The following is a 17,516-nucleotide window of genomic DNA, read 5'->3' as shown; positions in this document are numbered from 1 at the left end:
CTTTGCGAATTTGAAGCAATGGAAAATCTGAAACAAAATCAATATTAAAATAAATTACCCATATGATGGCTAAATCACATCATTATAGAGCTGCCATTTTGGAAAAATGCAGAAGGGTTGATCTGAGGAGTTATGTTCTGTCTTTGTAAGACTACTTGACCCCCAAACCTATGTTTTGACACCACAATGAACTATATAGGTCTCATGGTTCCTGAAATATTACATCACCACTGCAAAACAGTCGCCATTTTTGAGAATTTTGTCCAGAAAGCATCGGCCCGGATTAGCAATGTCTACCCAAGCAAACTATTTCTCTAATGATTCAAAATACAAATCAAAAATGAAAATCTCTGGACAACAATTTTTTTAGGGCGGTTTATCAAGAGGTCAGGACTATAACTAATGCGCAATAGTATGATGCAACTTTACATGATACTGAACGTGAATGGTATTAACATCATCACTGTTTCTTTTAATATTCCCCTTCAAAATCCATACTCATTTTGCAATTTTCTTAAAACAGTGGAAAGCTCACTTTCTTGCCTACTTTTATTATCTTGTATTCATGATGCAGCGAGTAAATTCTGTCTTCACTTTAGCAGGGCTACCTATCAGATAACACAAGGTTGGCATTTTCGTTTTAAAGCAAATGTTTTGTTTAAAGTCAAACGATAATGACTTTTCATCTCACTGACAGTTATTCAATTAGAACATGAGTAAGAGAGCGCATGTCCCATGCTCCCTGTCAGCCAGCATTTGACACCAAGATTAGATTACACTAAGCCCAGCGAAATTCTCTCAATAAAGCTTAGATTGAACTGCTTTTCACATTTGTCAATCAGGCTTCGTGGTTTACATGTGTGTTATTCACTAATAGTGCGATGTGCGATGCAAGGTGCACAGACACCATTACGGTGAAAGTCGTTTTGATGTTGCACTCCCACCTTTATCTTTGATTCGGTTTTTCAACCTTGCCCTTTTCCCTGCAAAAGAAGATAGACTAATTGTTCCTAATTTAAAAGTAGTGTCACATACATGTATATATCTCCTTCATATGCTCATAAAAAATTATTGCATTTTGCAAGAGTCATAAAATGCAATGCAGCATTGTGATTGATCTGAGCGCCATGGATCAGCGCTCAGACGGGGACAGGGAGACAGGGAGACATGTTCCCCACCAAGCTGTGCAATGAAGTCTGGTGGGGAACATGCAAAGTGCGCATGACTGTTTGGCCGGCCCAAGACGGCCGGCCAAGCAGTCATGCGCACTTAGTGACCACTCCTGAGCCACCAGCCCCGCCCTAACTCAGCCCACAGCAACGGAAAATAAAAAGATAATAACTTTGTTATTATAATTTTATTTTTCCCTTTTTCACTGCTCTAAAAGCAGTGGAGCGACGCTCCTCCGCCTCAACAGAGGACCCCTGACAAAGCCATACATAACATCGGGCCCACCTAGCAACTTACCTCTCAACTGGACTCCTACTTGCACACAGCAGCAATTCCTCCGCTAAGGCGGAGGAGCATCGCCCCACGGCTCTGCAAACAGTGTTAAAAAGAAAACTAAAATGATAATAACCAATGTTTTTATTATTTTAGTTTTCCAGTTCTGCTTAGGTGCGGGCGGGGCGGGCTGGGCTGGCCTGAGCAGGAGCCAGGCGGACGAATGATGTGCACATGACGGTTTTGATAGCCAGCTTGGGCTCAGATCAGTCACAACGCTACCGTAAAGCAGCGTCGTGATTGGATAGGGGAGTCTGAGAGCCTGTGTGCTTCCCTGTTCCTGCTATCAACCGAGGAACCGAAGAGGACCGCGAGGCGGTGGCCGGCCAGCCTGCAGCTAAGTGTTTTTTTAAAAAAAATCCTTTTACCAACTTCCTCTTCTCTCCCACCTGCCTCGTCACCCCTGTTAAGTAGCAGCCACCACTGCTCACACACCTGCATACTCAAAACCAGATCCTGCGGTCGGGCCTTCTCCTACCTCTCTCCCAAAACCTCGGACGCCCTACTCCTGCACATCAAAGCCTCATCCTCAGTTCTTGAATTTTGCAAAAAATGAAGGCATGCTCTCCACCTAGTCTCGGCTCTGGCTCGGCCCATGCCACTCCTGACTTTTGTTTTTCAGAGCTAGGATACTCTCCTGGATGAGTTGGGCGCATTGAAAATGCTCATGATATAACACAAGACGCTTAGAGATCAGAGCACGAGCCAGCGTTTGAATGGCAATGTGAATTTGACCCAAGAGAAGGAGAGACTTTGTTATTTTCTTTTTACTGGTAGTACCATTTTTCTTGGTTAGTTCTAGCACCAGTTAATCAGAAGTTGGTAGTAAACCCTCATGGGAAGAGAAGAGTCGTTCTGCTGTTGTGCCCTTTCCGTCTGAAATTGAATCTTTGAACAACTTACGATCACCCCACAAATTTCCTCAATACCGTAACCTCTCTTTATTACAGGCACGACTTGTCTTGTATGTAATATTTGCACCTCTTTAAACAAGCACCTGAACAAAATCCTGGCAAAGTAGCCAAAAAGGGGCCTTGAGTTGTAAACTTGATCTAGGTCCAGTCCAACTTACGTCCCCTTGAGTTTGTGAACTGTTTAACCAGTTGCTAGAAGTAGCCGAATTTAGGGTGGTCCGACCGGTGCAGCCGCACCTAGCGGTGACTTTGGTTAGGGCCTTGTGTTTTAAAATAACTATTGGTTTAAAAGCATGTGAACTTCCTTGTGCGTCCCCCAGTTTTCAGGCAACAATAAAAATGTCAAAATAACTCTGGTGAATAAAGTTGCTACTGGTGGAAGATGGAATTTTGTTTAGTCACAGTTTTTACTCTTCATAAAATAGTGTGGAGGGGTAATGTCCCGGCTGCAAAGAACCTGTACCATGCAGGTCACAGAACTGAGTGAACTCTGATTAAAGCTATAAAAAACATGAAATGTTTGTCAGAGAGAGTCTATGGAGAGATGAGGTACACTGCAGAGAGCGTGTGTGAGGGAATTCATGGAGATGAAGGTCATGGGGGGAGGGGCGCCAAAACAGCCTGTTGCACGGGGCGTCACTAGCGCTAAAGCAGGCCCTGCCCATATCCGGTATATTCTGGTGTACAATGTGTTTCACTGTAAGTCAATGAGGTTATTTTGATATCGATTTCGTATGGAGAAATATTTTCACCCGCAATAAGAGCGTGGATATTGCATAATGGAGTGACCTAGATTGACCGGCGAGGGTACTGTTAATGTCGCAGCGCATCTCACTGTAGTAGTTAAATACAGCCCACAAACGATCCATCCACGGAGACCACCACAAAGGACCTGGTACATTCTATAGTTACATTTTAAAAACGAAAACAACACAAAATGAACACAAACTGTAAGCTTAATTAAGCAACACATGAACAAACACATATTGTATAATGTGCTCAGTGAACAAAAAACACACGCCTCGATTCTGCACTGTTTTTCTATTTCGAGCATACTGAATGCAGTGCTAGAATTCCATCTCCAACACATTCAATGTGATAAGCTCCACCATTTGCAAAGGGCATTCCTAGTGCAAATTAGAGAAGCCACACTTCCCTAGACACATGCTCCAGGGAGAGATTCTACCTTGTGGCAATTTTCTCACTCTTGAAGGGAGTGGTGGCTTTTGGATGGGCGCAAATGGAACTCCACGGCTGCGACAATTTGAGGTGTGCCAATGGCCTGTGTTGGTGCCAGTGCCAAAGACATCGGCTGCAGTCAGGGGTCGCATTACAGTTTTTTGCACTGAGAGATAGACACACTCACTCACACTCACTCACTCTTTTTTTGTTGCTTAAATTTCCACATGGCTTGCTCTTGTTAATATGGATCAGTTGCAGACGTATTATCAACTGTGACCATCAAGAATAATCTATTTTCATGGATAGGTGAGGTGGTTTACACTTAATGTAAGAACAGGAGTATATGGGCAGAGGAAAAGGAAATTGAGTAACGTGTAGTACTATATGGATTATGAAGGTACTCTGTGATAATTAAAAGAAACAGTGTTGGGGTAAAAACAATGGCATACCAGGGTGACAGGAATTTCTTGATCTATGTGTTTTATAACTGTTCAGAAACACGTTTACAAATATTATACACAAAGTTTCAATTAGGTTTACTGTCTATTGTTGTCTTTCAGAAATATCGCCAATATATGGCTGGCTTCCTGGCTCCTCCATATGGTGTTATGGAAACTGGATCTAATGAAAGTAAGTTAAACTGATGTTTATATACTCTGGTATGTTTGAAACATATACTTAAAAAATACTACAATAAGTTAAAATAGCTTTTTGTCATACTTTTAGTTCAACAGTCTGAAACTGTTTCATGTGTTGCCATATTTAAGTGTTTCTCTGTGTTTCTGCTTGTATTAGTCCTGCCTCCATATTTCCCACAACTCCCATTCCACACAAAAATAATGGCCCCAACATTCATGAGGGGGGCTAGTCCTGGTTCACAGTCTGTAGCAAAAGCTGGACTGAGATCAGGAGTCTCAGGTGTATTGATTTCCCCTGCATGTCACCTACTCATCTTGACTCCTGGAATAAGTAGTTATTCTTAGAAACTAGTGCTGACAGAATGTCCTCTAAATGACATATTCATTAGAGTCTATACCAACCCACATATTCTTTCAAGAGCCGAAGTTGCATCTGGTCTTTACATTTCATGCATATAACATCACATAAGTATTGATGACCAAGGAGCACGCTTAATATTGTGTACATGTTCAATATGTGCATTTTCAGGATAACACCTTAGGAATATTTTTTTCTACTTCCGTTGTTTCTAAGAAATAATTTAACATGGCTTGTTGCTTACAATATAAATATATCACCTGGCAATCATTTCACCATCTTGCTCTCAGGCAAGAATCTATGTGCATTCTGGCATGCTGAAAGCATACCAGCCTTCAACAAGAGGCAGTGAAACAATTTCCAATTTGTAATGCTTCTGTTCTGAGTATGTGTGCAGCAAATGTCAATGGGTTGAAACTATCCTTTATTATCTCTTAGCATGTACTGTTCGTATTACATTTTCTGCATCTTCTTTAGCCTATTGTTAAGTCACCATATTCTCTGAAATTCCACCACTCTCATTGTGCTTTCTTCGGGTTGTCCTATTTAACATACCATTCGAATACATATTTGCTATGCACATAATATTTCAGTGTGTAAATACCACTTAAACCAGGGCATTACCAAATTACGGCTGGTCACATTGAATAAAAGGCTTCTGGAACCCAATATTATCCATATCTAACTCCTCCCAGTGATAGGAGGATCTTACAAGCGTGGTATATTGCCACTACTTTAGGCTGCTAGCTTACATTGACAGCTGTGCCTGCTATCCATTTCCCTTTTTCCACCTGTCACCCTTTCTTTTAATTTATTCCAGTACTTTGTTCACCATTCACTCTCTTCCTCTGCCTGATCTGCAATTTCCTTTTCTCTGCAAAGACGTGACTCATATATTTGCTGTATTGTCCTTTGCATGAGATACATATTTACAGAACTTTAACCACAAACTCTTCATATCACATGTGGAGGAAAATATTATTCTCCACAGCCTGGTAAGTTAAAAAGTCATCCTCGTTTTATTTAAGGCCCGAAGACTAATAATAGACTTGGACTTTTGGACTTCAATTGTTGTTACTGTAGTGAAACTCAGAAGAGGTGAAAAATGCCAACAAAACTTCCTCTTCCTTTTGTCTACAAATTCGAAACGATAAAAATTTAGTACCGCACTGACATGAACACCTCTAAAAATTCACTTCAAACATGTATTTTCTGTTTCATCCATAGCTTTCTTTCTGGTGGATACCTCAAACTGAAGATTCCTCAACTCTTGAATCTCCTTCAGGTCCCAGACTGGATTCCGAAACTTTACATAGATCTCCTATGCTGACAGGGTGTGTTTCAACTTCATATCCGCTCCAGGAACCACCCATGCATATATATCACATCACAGAGTAGTACATGGTGCTACCTGATACATGGACGTTTGTTCCTTTTTAGGTCGAGCCTAGAGCAGCGCATGCGCTGCTTGCTCGACATTTAGTAAGGGCGTCTTGAAAGTGCTACCCACAAGCTTTTTCTGGCCTCAAGCTTGCGTGCACGTGAGCAGCCGCCATCTGCCCGCCATCTACCTTTCTTATCTCTTCCGCTGGCCATTACTTTCACTTTCGCGGCCGCTGCTTGTTTTTCCTGCTTGGCAGTCCATGTGAGTGCATGTTTTGACAACTCTCTTCGTTTTGTGCTTCTTTCCACCCCTACCCATATATATACCCAGGCTCTTTGTTGCTGCCTCCTTCATGTGCTGCAAGCTCTGTGTCTTCTGCTTCTCCCCTGTGCTCCGTGTTGCTTTATCTCTCATGCTTCATTCCTCCACCCCTGTATTGGTTCTCCCTTGTGTGCGTCGTCATTACTTTCACTTTCGCAGCTGCTGCTTGTTTTTCCTGCTTGGCAGTCCATGTGAGTGCATGTTTTGACAACTCTCTTCGTTTTGTGCTTCTTTCCACCCCTACCCATATACCCAGGCTCTTTGTTGCTGCTTCCTTCATGTGCTGCAAGCTCTGTGTCTTCTGCTTCTCCCCTGTGCTCCGTGTTGCTTTATCTCTCATGCTTCATTCCTCCGCCCCTGTATTGGTTCTCCCCTGTGTGCGTCGTCATGCTTTCTATTTTCTCAAAGAAACCCATTTACTGCCATGAGAGATTCACACATCTTCCACTTCACATTCACCCGCTACCCTTTCCGTGTTCCTCCTAGGTAAGGGTAGAAGTTCTACTTTACTTATTTGCAAATGTCCACGGCAGGTGTCTACCACCCTTCACTCAGAGCAGCAGGTGTAATGTTAGACTAGAGGTACCAACACCAAAAGAGACTGAACCTCCGAATAGCAAACTAGGAAACCATCATTGGACACACAGTCTCTTCTCACTGCCCATACATCGACACAACGTAATGCATTCTGGGTAATGTAGTCTTAGTGCCAGTGGACCTAATTTTAACTAACAAGAGTGGCCACCATAGTTGTAGGACGTAAGTTTTAAAAATCCTCGGAGCATACATTTCGAAATTAGTGGCATCACATATGGTAGCCCATTGCAGTGTGCACACGCCTTCCTCTATTGACAAATATTACATGGGCAGTAGCAAGCCAAGCGTCAAAGCAGGAGCCTATAGTGAGGGTATCAGAATCAAATGAAAGATTGCGTTACCAGCTTTAAATTAGCTTTGCACACTTCAGATGCTGTTTTCAGCTGCAGTAATAAATATCGAGCAGGCCTGTATTTCACTTTACTTCCTGTGCCCTCCCCACCCCACACCACCTCCCGTATGTCCCTGCTTATTTAACTGTTTGTCTTCCTCCCTAAGCATTACACACTTAAGCTGCTGAAACAAATATAGAATCTCTCCTCGGATATATCGTGATTGCCTTAAAAACACAGATGTCCAGCCGCCGAGGCATACTCCTGCATGCACAATATCATATAAGTCGATCAGTACACATTCAGAACCCAAGCAGTCTTTTCCAACTCTTTGCCCCCCAAAAAACGAAATATACAAAACTCTCACCTACAACTCAGCACCAACTCAGCACCAGTACAGCACCAGTGCAGAACCACCTCACTACCAGCCCAGCACCACCTCAACATCAGCGCACCACCATCTCAGCATCAGCACAACACCACCTCTGCATTAGCACAGCCCCACCACAAGCGCAACCCCACCTTAGCAGCAATTCTGCACTAACGCAGCACTACTTCAGCATCAACACAGCATTTACTCAGTTTTACTCAGCACCACCTGAGCACCAGTGCAGCACCACCACCTCCATATAACTCAGCACCACAGCATCACTCAGCACCACCTCAGGATCACTCAGCATCACCTCAGTATCACTCAGCATCACCTGAGCATCATCTCTGCACCAGTACACAACCACCTCAGCACCACCTCACCATAATTCAGCACCACCTGAGTATCATTCAGCATCACCTCCACATCAGCACCAGAACTCAGTACCACTCAGCACCACCTCAGTCTACCCACGGAATCTGGCATCTGTTGATTCTGCCCTAATGTCTGTCCGCTGCTTGTGTTGTAATTCAGGTACTATTTCCAAACTTCCACCGTCCCGTTGTTTATGTCCCCCTCGCATAAGAAAACAAAGAAAACCATAATAAATAAATCAACAATAAATAAACAAGCATTAGAACAGGCAGGAAGAATTTGCCAGCACTGCAAGAACAAAAAACTAGAAGACATTTTTTATGTTAATTCTTTTTTAATCGGGTCATTCAGTTATACATAATGGCTTCTTAGTTATATAAATATATGGTAACAAAAATGCTTATAACACTTTTTTATCATAACTTTTCAACTTGCTGCACAGCAGCCACAATGCTCTACAACATAGCTTAAAAACATTGGCAAAGCCAATAGCTCTGGCAAAACACTTATAAGGTCCCAAAGGCGAGACCTATTGGCTATGCCAATGCTTGTTTCCTTCGCCATTCGATGTGGTTCTACAGTTGCTCTCTTTTCAACATTTTCTCCTATTATTGTTTATGCAGTGTTTGTAGTGGTGTCTCCACCAAAAGTTGAAGATATTAAAAATTGTTGCTCTTGCCAAAACAAGATCTTACTCTTGGACTACCAGTATGTCTGTCTCTAGTGCCAAGGGCCAAGGTAAGACTCCAAGTTGTGTGCAAAATGTGGCCTCGTGCACACCAAGGCCATCAAGAAGTGGGAGATGGTGCAAATGACGATTCCAAATTCCTAGACCATCTTGGTGACCACTTTGCCAAAGTTGTGGATGATGTGCAGGATACACCCAATTAGATTCTTTACTCTGGCCTGGATACAGTGGATTCAGCTGTGCTGTCCTTAGGCTGTTCCATCATCATCCACCACTGCACCTGGATGCACTGCACAAACGCTTAGGGGATGTCCTGGTGAATCTTCTGGTCATTCCTTTGAATGGAAAGTGCCTCTTAGTTTAGAAGTCCCGGAGCGCTTCAAGCAAGGTTAGGCTGCAGTGTGGTCCTTGTTACTGACTTCCTCTGCTCTCCAGTTTCATTGGCAATACCAAAAGTTATGGGATCTATTTGGGGCCTGTTCTTTTGACAATTCTGGCCCTCACAGCGAGTGCGGCAGTCCTAAGAGTTTTTGCAAAGCCTTTAAAGACTGTTGAGGGCGGTTACAACAATACTCTCCCTTCTCCTCCGAGGACCCACCTGTAAAACCACTTTGATCCACCCTTGAGGAAGCATGTGCCGCTTGTAGAGGGGAGAGTTTTGTTTCACTTGGCAATCCATCACCTCGGCTCACTGGGTCCTTGATATTGTCAGGCAAGGCTATGCACTTCCCTTCCCGCAGCTGCCGCCTCCCACTCCACCCCCATGCCTTCTGTAACCTCAGACAGACATTCCTGCCTTCTGCAGCAGGAATTTCTTAATACGTTGCACCAAGGTAGTCTCACAGAATGAGATCATGCAGGGATGCTACTCATGATATTTACTTGTTTCCAAGAAAGATAGTGGCCTCCACCCCATTCTGTACCTTTGCACTCTGAAAGCTTTCCTCCCAAAGGAGAAGTTTCAAATGCTTTCCCTCACATAGGTCGTTTTGGCTCTGGAGCTACAAGACTCCATGATGTCCCACAACTTGCAGGACATGTATTTCCAGGTTCAAGACCTGCAGTCTCACAGGAGGCACATGCATTTTGTGGTAGGAACCACCACCTACCAATTTGTGGACCTTCTGATTGGGCTAATATCAGCATCCCAAGCCTTCACAATGGTGAAATCAGTGGTTGCAGCAAATCTTTGCAGGTTATGGATCTCAGTTTTCCTGTACCTCAAATTGTTAGCAGCTGAAAGAGAAGTTGCCACAGCTATTGTTGGACCACCTGCAGTCCATGATCTCCCAGCTCTTTGACCTTGGGTTTTCAATCAGGCTCCCGGTGTCTCAATTTCAGTCGTCCCAGCATCTGCTCTTTGTCATGTCGGGACTTGACACTGTCCCCTCGAGTTCTTCCCACCTCCCCAGGGAGTTTAGGTGATTCAGGCTAGGGTTCCAGAGGCTCATATGGGAGCTTTTCTGACCCTGATAGTCCTCCTTCTCTTCACCTGTCTCTTTGCCCTCCTCATCCACTTAGGACTGACCTCCCCTGGCAGTGGGAGAGGCAGGTACTGCATAAGGAACTCCAGAGCCTCCCCTTTCCATGCCTCAAGACCCAGCAAAACAAGGTGGGTAAGGATGCTGGTTTAGAAAGTTTTCTTAAAATAAATAAATAATCATTAATTGTCAGTTCCCACCTTATCACTTCAAACACTTCACAACACTCAACGTTGTATTCCTTGAAAGAGAGGAACAAAAATTGATGCTGACATAATCTTAGTTATTTTTTTAAAAAAAAGGAAACACACAGCTTCAACCCTTGTTTTTTAATTCTTGTTGGTTAACCTAAAATCTCTCAAGTGATGGAAATGTTAATCTGCCATCTCATTCCTCAGCCACAGGAAATATTTTGTCTGAAAACTATGTACCTGTTTGAACAAAAATACCGACATTCTCTGAATAAGTCCACAAGACTCTTTAGTAGCGGACACCTTCATTAACCTCAAGGCAGACTTTGTCTTTTCTCCAAAAAATGCAACACTGCAACCTGCCCTTTGCTAAACCCTGTCCGATTTACATCCTGATCAAAATTTCCAGTAAATGGATATTTAAATTTTACTTGCCTCTGACCACCTACTTACAGAAGTCACATATCTGCATCAGTCTATGTAGCCCTTCAGACTTTGATCCATCTTTGCTACCATGTTGAAGCATTTACAAAAAGTTACATTGCCATTTCATGACTCTTAGTTGTCCAAATATCAATAAATCCCCTCAGGGTGTTTCTGAGCAATCTGCCCCATATAACAATATCTAATTCTGCTGTAATTGTTGCCACAAGTAGACAAGGCTCTAAGACTGCTCTTTTATCCCACCTTGTACATGCACCAGCACTGCTGTTCTGACAACTGAAACTTTCACCAAAATCCTTAGTGGATCTTTTCTTACCTTACTAACTTTAAATCCTATTTTGAAGTCACCATATTTTTACTTTGGCATAGTTGATCACACAGTAATCTACCACATGCGGTTTAGGGAATCGCACTTGTGGAAAATTATAAAGCTTTAAGTTTTAATTATTTCTGCTTAGTATGACCTGTCATTTTTCTTTCTATTTGTAAACATTTGCTAGATCATTAGAATAGAAATCAAAGGAGCAACGTATCTCAATCTCCTTCTTACTGACTTATGATCATAAATTGCCTGGGTGTGTACATTCTTACTTAGCACCATCTCTGCCTCAAGTGCAAGCCTGTCTGTCACAGACATTTATTAAGAATCTTTTAGCCCTCATAATGCTGCCAGGAAGGCTGGTGAACCAGCTTGCTATTTCTACAATTACCACCCCCTTAATCTAAAAGCTTAATTTACTGAGGACACTTGTGGTATTTCTTTGAGTCGCTCTTCTTTTCATAATTTGTGGTGCTCTTCTGACCAAAATCCAATGTCCCTACAACAACCCTGTAAAGCAAGGTAAGTGACTGGAGATTCATAGAATAACATGGGCTGGCTACAGAGAAAACTTGAGATAGCCAGCTCCATTAAGGAATGACCAAATTGTTCATGTTTGGTGTCAAACACTGTACTTTTTCACCCTCAACACGATTCTTGTGTCGAGGGTCAGCTGACATGCACAGGGGTGCGATCTTGAGTAAGTGCCCCTTAGCTTACAGGGACCTAGTGCCTTGGCGGGCTTCCCTGAGCCGTTTGCCATCAAGACAAGAGTCTGCCCTCCCCGTTGGTTGTGCTAGCACTTCCCCAGGATGAAGACAAATGACTGGGCAGAAAGGAGGTCACACCTTCTCCGTCCCTGGATGACTAGTGTTTACAGTTATAAGGGCAGTGAGCTGCTAGGCTTTCACCATCCTTGAAGTATAATTTCTTGTCCCCCACTAGAGTACAAAGCCCTTTCCACCCCGTCCAGCCTGACAGATAGTTATTCAGGAGGCATACACCTCCAAAAGGCTAGCCACACCTATAGGCTGGGCTGAGAGGTCTGTAAAGTCAAATAAAGGTTCTGCCATGTAGGAAAACCCTAAATTAGAGAAATCTGGGTAGAAAGGTGACGTGCACCCACAGGATGCTATCACCTCAGGAGCGTGTTAGCCGCAGGGACCAGTAGTCCATTGGCCACTGTCCCTCATGCACTTAACGTCCCCTAAATTAGGATTTACGGGGCTTCCCTGACACCAGTACCTCAATTCTGAATTCGAATCTGAGAAGAGGCACAAACAAGATGCTGTCACCGATAACATGACTTTGGACTCTGCCGCAGCGCAAAGAGAGGACTCTTAACTGCCCTAAAGAGACCATATACTGGAACCGTGTGTTTAACATATGTCTGTGGCAAAGGTCATTGCTCCCAGCAAAAGGGACTCCAGTGGATACCAGAAACCGAAGCAGAATCCCTTGGATTGGTGGGACCAACCCCCTGCAAGCTGCAGGATAAACCGTCGCCAGAATTGTGACCCGCTGGGCCTGTCGAGAGTGAGCCGAAGAGAAGTAGTCTCCTGTAAGCCCAGAGTGGTAGCTAAACTTTCAACAAGTTTCATGCCACTACTCCACTCCTGTCGACCTCCAGCTGCGAAGTAACCATAGACTACATTTGCCGCAGCCAAGGCTTGGTAATCGTCAGTCCGGTGATCGACCCCTTGAGTGACATTGCCAGCCCAAGAGAAACTCACAGCCACAGCTGCTGATGTTGGTAATGACCCCGGGGCTGTGTTCCTGCATCCTGAAGTTGGAGTAAACGAGTGTGTGGTAAAGCATATTTGGCATGGCCTGCCCCGGTGATTGATAGCTGCCGGCTACCTTTGCACCCAGACTTGCTAAGCAAGGTATAAGAAATCCAGCTTTTTAACCCGGGTCCTAGGACCCCAAATGTCTCTACTTTCCACGGTTAGAGTGGAACTCCATCTCCAAGTGTGGTTTAGTCAAGTGCTGCAAGTTTGATCCCGTTCAGTACCAAGGACAGCCAAGTCACCTCTGCATCCAGACTTTCTGGGCAAGCTAACGAAGTAACAACTGTAAGAACTTGGTCTAGGGAGCCGTGTTACCTTATCCACAAGAGAGTTTGTTTGATTGAGTGTCACCTGTGAATTCCCCCATTCATTTCAATGGGACCAGTTTCAAAGATTTACTGCATTTATTTTTGGACACTTCAAAAATCCACAACTCTGGTTGTATGTATGATACAAAGTTCGTTTTGGTGTCTATATTTATATAAAAATAAGCTCTACTTTTATAAATTGGTGTCAGATTTCTTTCGATTTGTCACAATTACTTAGGCATCATAATGGTACTGTACAATGCTTAACACATGTTCCTCCACTAATGCCCGACTGCTCTTTGCCTCACTAACAGGACTGAGGATTATTGTTGTTAAAATCAAGGATCATCTCTGTGTAGTGTGAGAATATTGTATGGCAAGGCCTCCCAGCCATACCACCTAATATTCCACTTTGCAACACTTATTCATGTAAGTGAATACTGGGGCATGGAAGACTATACAGAGGACTAAAGGAGGTTTACGATAGGTATTCGGAACACTGAAAGCAGAAGGAGGGGAGCACAAAAAAGACAGTCTGCCACATGCATCAACAGAAGGAATTGCGATTCCTAAATAGCGATTTTTAAGAAATCGCTATTTAGGAATTGCAATTCCTAATGCATGTAGTAATCGCAAAATATATTGCGAGTCCCAAACATTACCTAATAGCGATTCGTAAATTGTGAATCGCTATTAGGTAATGTCACTCTATTCATTCCTATAGGCCCATAGGAATGAATGAGAATGCATTCACAATTTGCGACTACCAAATTGGTAATCGCAAATTGCGAATGCAATTCCAAGGGTGCGAGGGGTCCTAAGGCCCCGCTGATGCACCCCTCCAAAAAAGGTAAGTATTCACATGTGCTGCACACCACTTTGAAAAATTCACTTTTGTGCATTTTTCAAAGCATGCGCTAATTACCATCAACTTCAGGTTGATGGTAATTAGCTTTTCCTAAATGCACAGTTTGAGTTTTGAAAAGGCTTGAGGCATCTCAATTAGGGAATCGCAAATTGCGATTCCCTAATTGCATTTCCAATTTAGGTATTCGCAAAAAAGTGCAATTAACTAATTTGCGAATTCAAAGCCTTTGATGCATCAGAAAAGGCCTTTTTATCCAGTCGCAAACAGGCCGTTTGCTACCGGAAAAAAGCTTGATGCATGTGGCCTAGTATGTTGTATTTGTTTATTTGACACAATTGAAAATAAATTTAAATATCCCATATTTGTCCCTAAGATACGCTAATTAGCCAGTCCAGAAACCTAAACTAAATTGCAATAAATCAGTGTAGCGTTAAATATTAGGACTCTCTGTGCAAACGAGCCCCTTCGCTTACCAGTTGGCCTAGTCGGGAATGAGAAGGCGCAAATGGTTACTGCATTGCTCCCTATAGTTGGTGACTTGATATTGTTCAGGCAGCTTCTAGGTTTGTTAAACTTCATCTTCCCTATTGAACAGCAACTTGTATTCTCTTACCGTAAAAATAAAAAGTAAACATTTGGGCTGCGTGGGTGTTTGTTCTCTCCAATCTCTGGTTTTATTTTTACTGGGTTTAAAAATATCTATACATTGCACAGTTGCCGCACACAGAAGGTGGAATAAAGACCTCGGAGTGTGGCCCCCACCCTTTCTAGACTCCCACCGTCTACAATCTGTCTTCTCAGTTCAAAGAAAGTGCTGAACCAATGGTGCAGCAGTTCACAATACAATAAAGGTATATAGGTTAGTCACGTAAATGTGAGGGTACATCCAGTACTGTGGGGAATAGCCCTAAGGTTTGGTGAATGGGACCTGTAAGTGTAGGATGAGAGAACTTTTTAAGGGGGAGAGAACTGTGGTCATCTCTCTTACTTACTACAGCACCTGTGAAGCTTCCTCTGTCGGACCCATTTACTCAAGCCCAAAATAGTTCCCATGCGCCCTCAGACAGATAACCTCTCTACTACAGGCCATACCTTCCCTGATTTAGGATTATTATTATGTTTTTGTTTATGGTGCAAAATGAGCATTGGTTAGGTTAGGAGAATACCAGATGCATCCCTTTTGCAGGTCTGGCTTTGAGATCTCATATTGCTAGAGCTCTGGAGTGGACTAGGGCAAATGCCTTTTCCCTGTACGGTGTCTTATGATCAACAGCAAAATGAGCTGGCGAAATTCATCCCAGATCTATGAGTTAATGATTTCTATTGCCTTCTGGGTGATTTAAACATCTGATCTTAGGGGAAAAACCAACTGAGGACCAGGTGACCCTACATAAAAGCTACACAAAAGAAGGGGCATTTCACCCTAACAAACAGGGACACCCTTGTAATATGAGGCAGTCAGGGTCGCAACGAGACCAACAGCAGTTCTTACATATATTTCCATTCCTTTCCCACACTGCGCTGAGCGAGTGTCGTAAACCAAGTGATTCACTCCGGTGGAAGGAAATGCTTTGAAGAATGAGGTTAAATGGTGCATTTTACAACACTATTTATAAAATATATTGCCTAAAATGCTATGGATATTGCAGGCATTTCTGAGATGGAACAAATGAAATACTCCATTAACTTTGGGCTAGACACAGCAAGCAGGCGCAAAATGTATCTGTAGCGGCTACTTATATCAATGCCTATAAAAAAGGGGCCACCCAAATTCATAGCCAGCACATATTTAAGCCAAATTAGAAATAAAACCTATCTAGTAGAATTTGTTCCGCTTAAAAGGGACCACTAAAATTCAATGCCAGTAGGCTACCACTGTAGGTCCATTCCATTTGCCTACTCCCGCTGTTTGGTTTGAGGTGGTAGGAATCACCCATGCTTCATCCTCAGCCTCCCATTTAGATTTCCCTCCCACCACACCCCCTCCTTCAGGGAGCCTCAAACACTTGATTTCATGCTTTTGCATAATTCTGGCCCTGTCTGTATCTGTGACTACCTCTGCTTCCAGCCTTACCTGGATATACCTGCCCTTTTGCATCTACCTGCATCTGTGTGTCCCTTCCTATATTTATCAGTTCTTGCATGCAAGCGTTTTTCTGTACATGTCTGTACCTGTCTCTTACTAATCACAATTTTCACATTTTCGTAGATCAGGGATCATTAAATATTCGCCTTACTGTATTTTCTACTATAGGTTGCCTTCTTTGTTTTGCCTAAACATTTATTTACATTTCACCATAGTGGGAAGCTGGACATATTGAAACACGTTTATGTGCACAGTGGCAGCTTCTGGCAACAGAAAGTGGTGAGGCATAGCGTGAGAAAATAATTTAAAAAAAACACTTACCTGCCGGTGCCGGCCGCCTCGGTGCTTCTGTGCCCCCGGCAGCCACGCAGCACAGGCCCCCAGAATCCCCAATCAATCCAGATGCTGCTCTTATGCTATTACCCAGCATGAGAGCAGTGCCCGGATTGGCTTGAGTGGGCTGGTTTAACACTCGCTCAGGCATGGGGAGTCCTTGCCTTTTCTCCACCTGGCTGTACAACACAGCTGGGTTGGAGAAATCTAAGTGAGCATGTTGGTTTGGCTGTCCTAAGACGTCTGGCCAAACCGACATGTGCACTTACAGTGCCCTCCACTCCTCCTCCCTGCTGTCCATGGAGGATGGTCCGGCCCGCCCTCCACTCGTGGCATCGACTCACTCAGGCAAGGAATGAAAAATAAAATGATAATAAAATTGTTTTATTATAATTTATTTTTCCGTTTGCTGGCGCTAAGCAGTGGGGAGACTCTCCTACCGCCATTACGCCACTGTATCTGCATGCTGGCTCCTGAACTCATGCTCTGCTATCACTAAGCCCTCTTTCTTAAGAAAGCTCTATGTATACATTGCCTTTACTAGATGACATTAAGACCAAAGTCGGGTGCACAAAAAGTGGAAAGATGGCCAGAAAAAAAGGTTTGTCACTCAAAATAATATTGTTATGTGGTCATCATGAAAAGCTGCTGAATACTATGCACGTCTACAGATGGACCTCACATGTGGCCTGATTATGAGTTGGATGGTACAGGCTCCCCCTAGAGTAAGGCCCACTGGAATGTGGAATTCCCATATTGAACTGGATATTTCCACACGGTATTCCTAATTCTGTAGGTTTTAATACATACATTTGCCTCATGTTCTGAGCATGTGGTAAATGTATGCTGCTGCCTTTGTGGACTGCCTTTGTGGAGAGGAAGTGGTGGCGGGAAGATTTGGGGGGAATGGGGAAGGGAAGAGGAACCCAAGTTCTGGTCCTCTCCCCCAGCAGTTAAACAAAACAGGAATGGAGGTTGGCTGCTGCTACAACGAGACCATCATGCAATTTCTCTGGGTGATGTTATCCCCCAGT

The 17,516-nt window shown here is 43.4% G+C and overlaps 1 protein-coding gene across 3 annotated transcripts in view; it reads left to right on the top strand.

The window, feature by feature from the left end:
• The window catches only part of RAPGEF4 (Rap guanine nucleotide exchange factor 4), a 1,002,526-nt gene that overhangs the window by 478,043 nt on the left and 506,967 nt on the right, over window positions 1–17,516 (top strand). For all 3 annotated transcript variants that reach the window (XM_085645283.1, XM_085645282.1, XM_085645284.1), the window contains one exon: window positions 4,160–4,229. In XM_085645283.1, coding sequence (XP_085501409.1) covers window positions 4,160–4,229 — 70 coding nt within the window. The remainder of the gene's footprint in view (window positions 1–4,159; window positions 4,230–17,516) is intronic.

This window comes from Triturus cristatus, chromosome 3_1 (genome assembly GCF_964204655.1).
Source record: "Triturus cristatus chromosome 3_1, aTriCri1.1, whole genome shotgun sequence".
NCBI lineage: Eukaryota > Metazoa > Chordata > Amphibia > Caudata > Salamandridae > Triturus > Triturus cristatus.
This window is presented reverse-complemented; position numbering and strand designations above follow the sequence as displayed.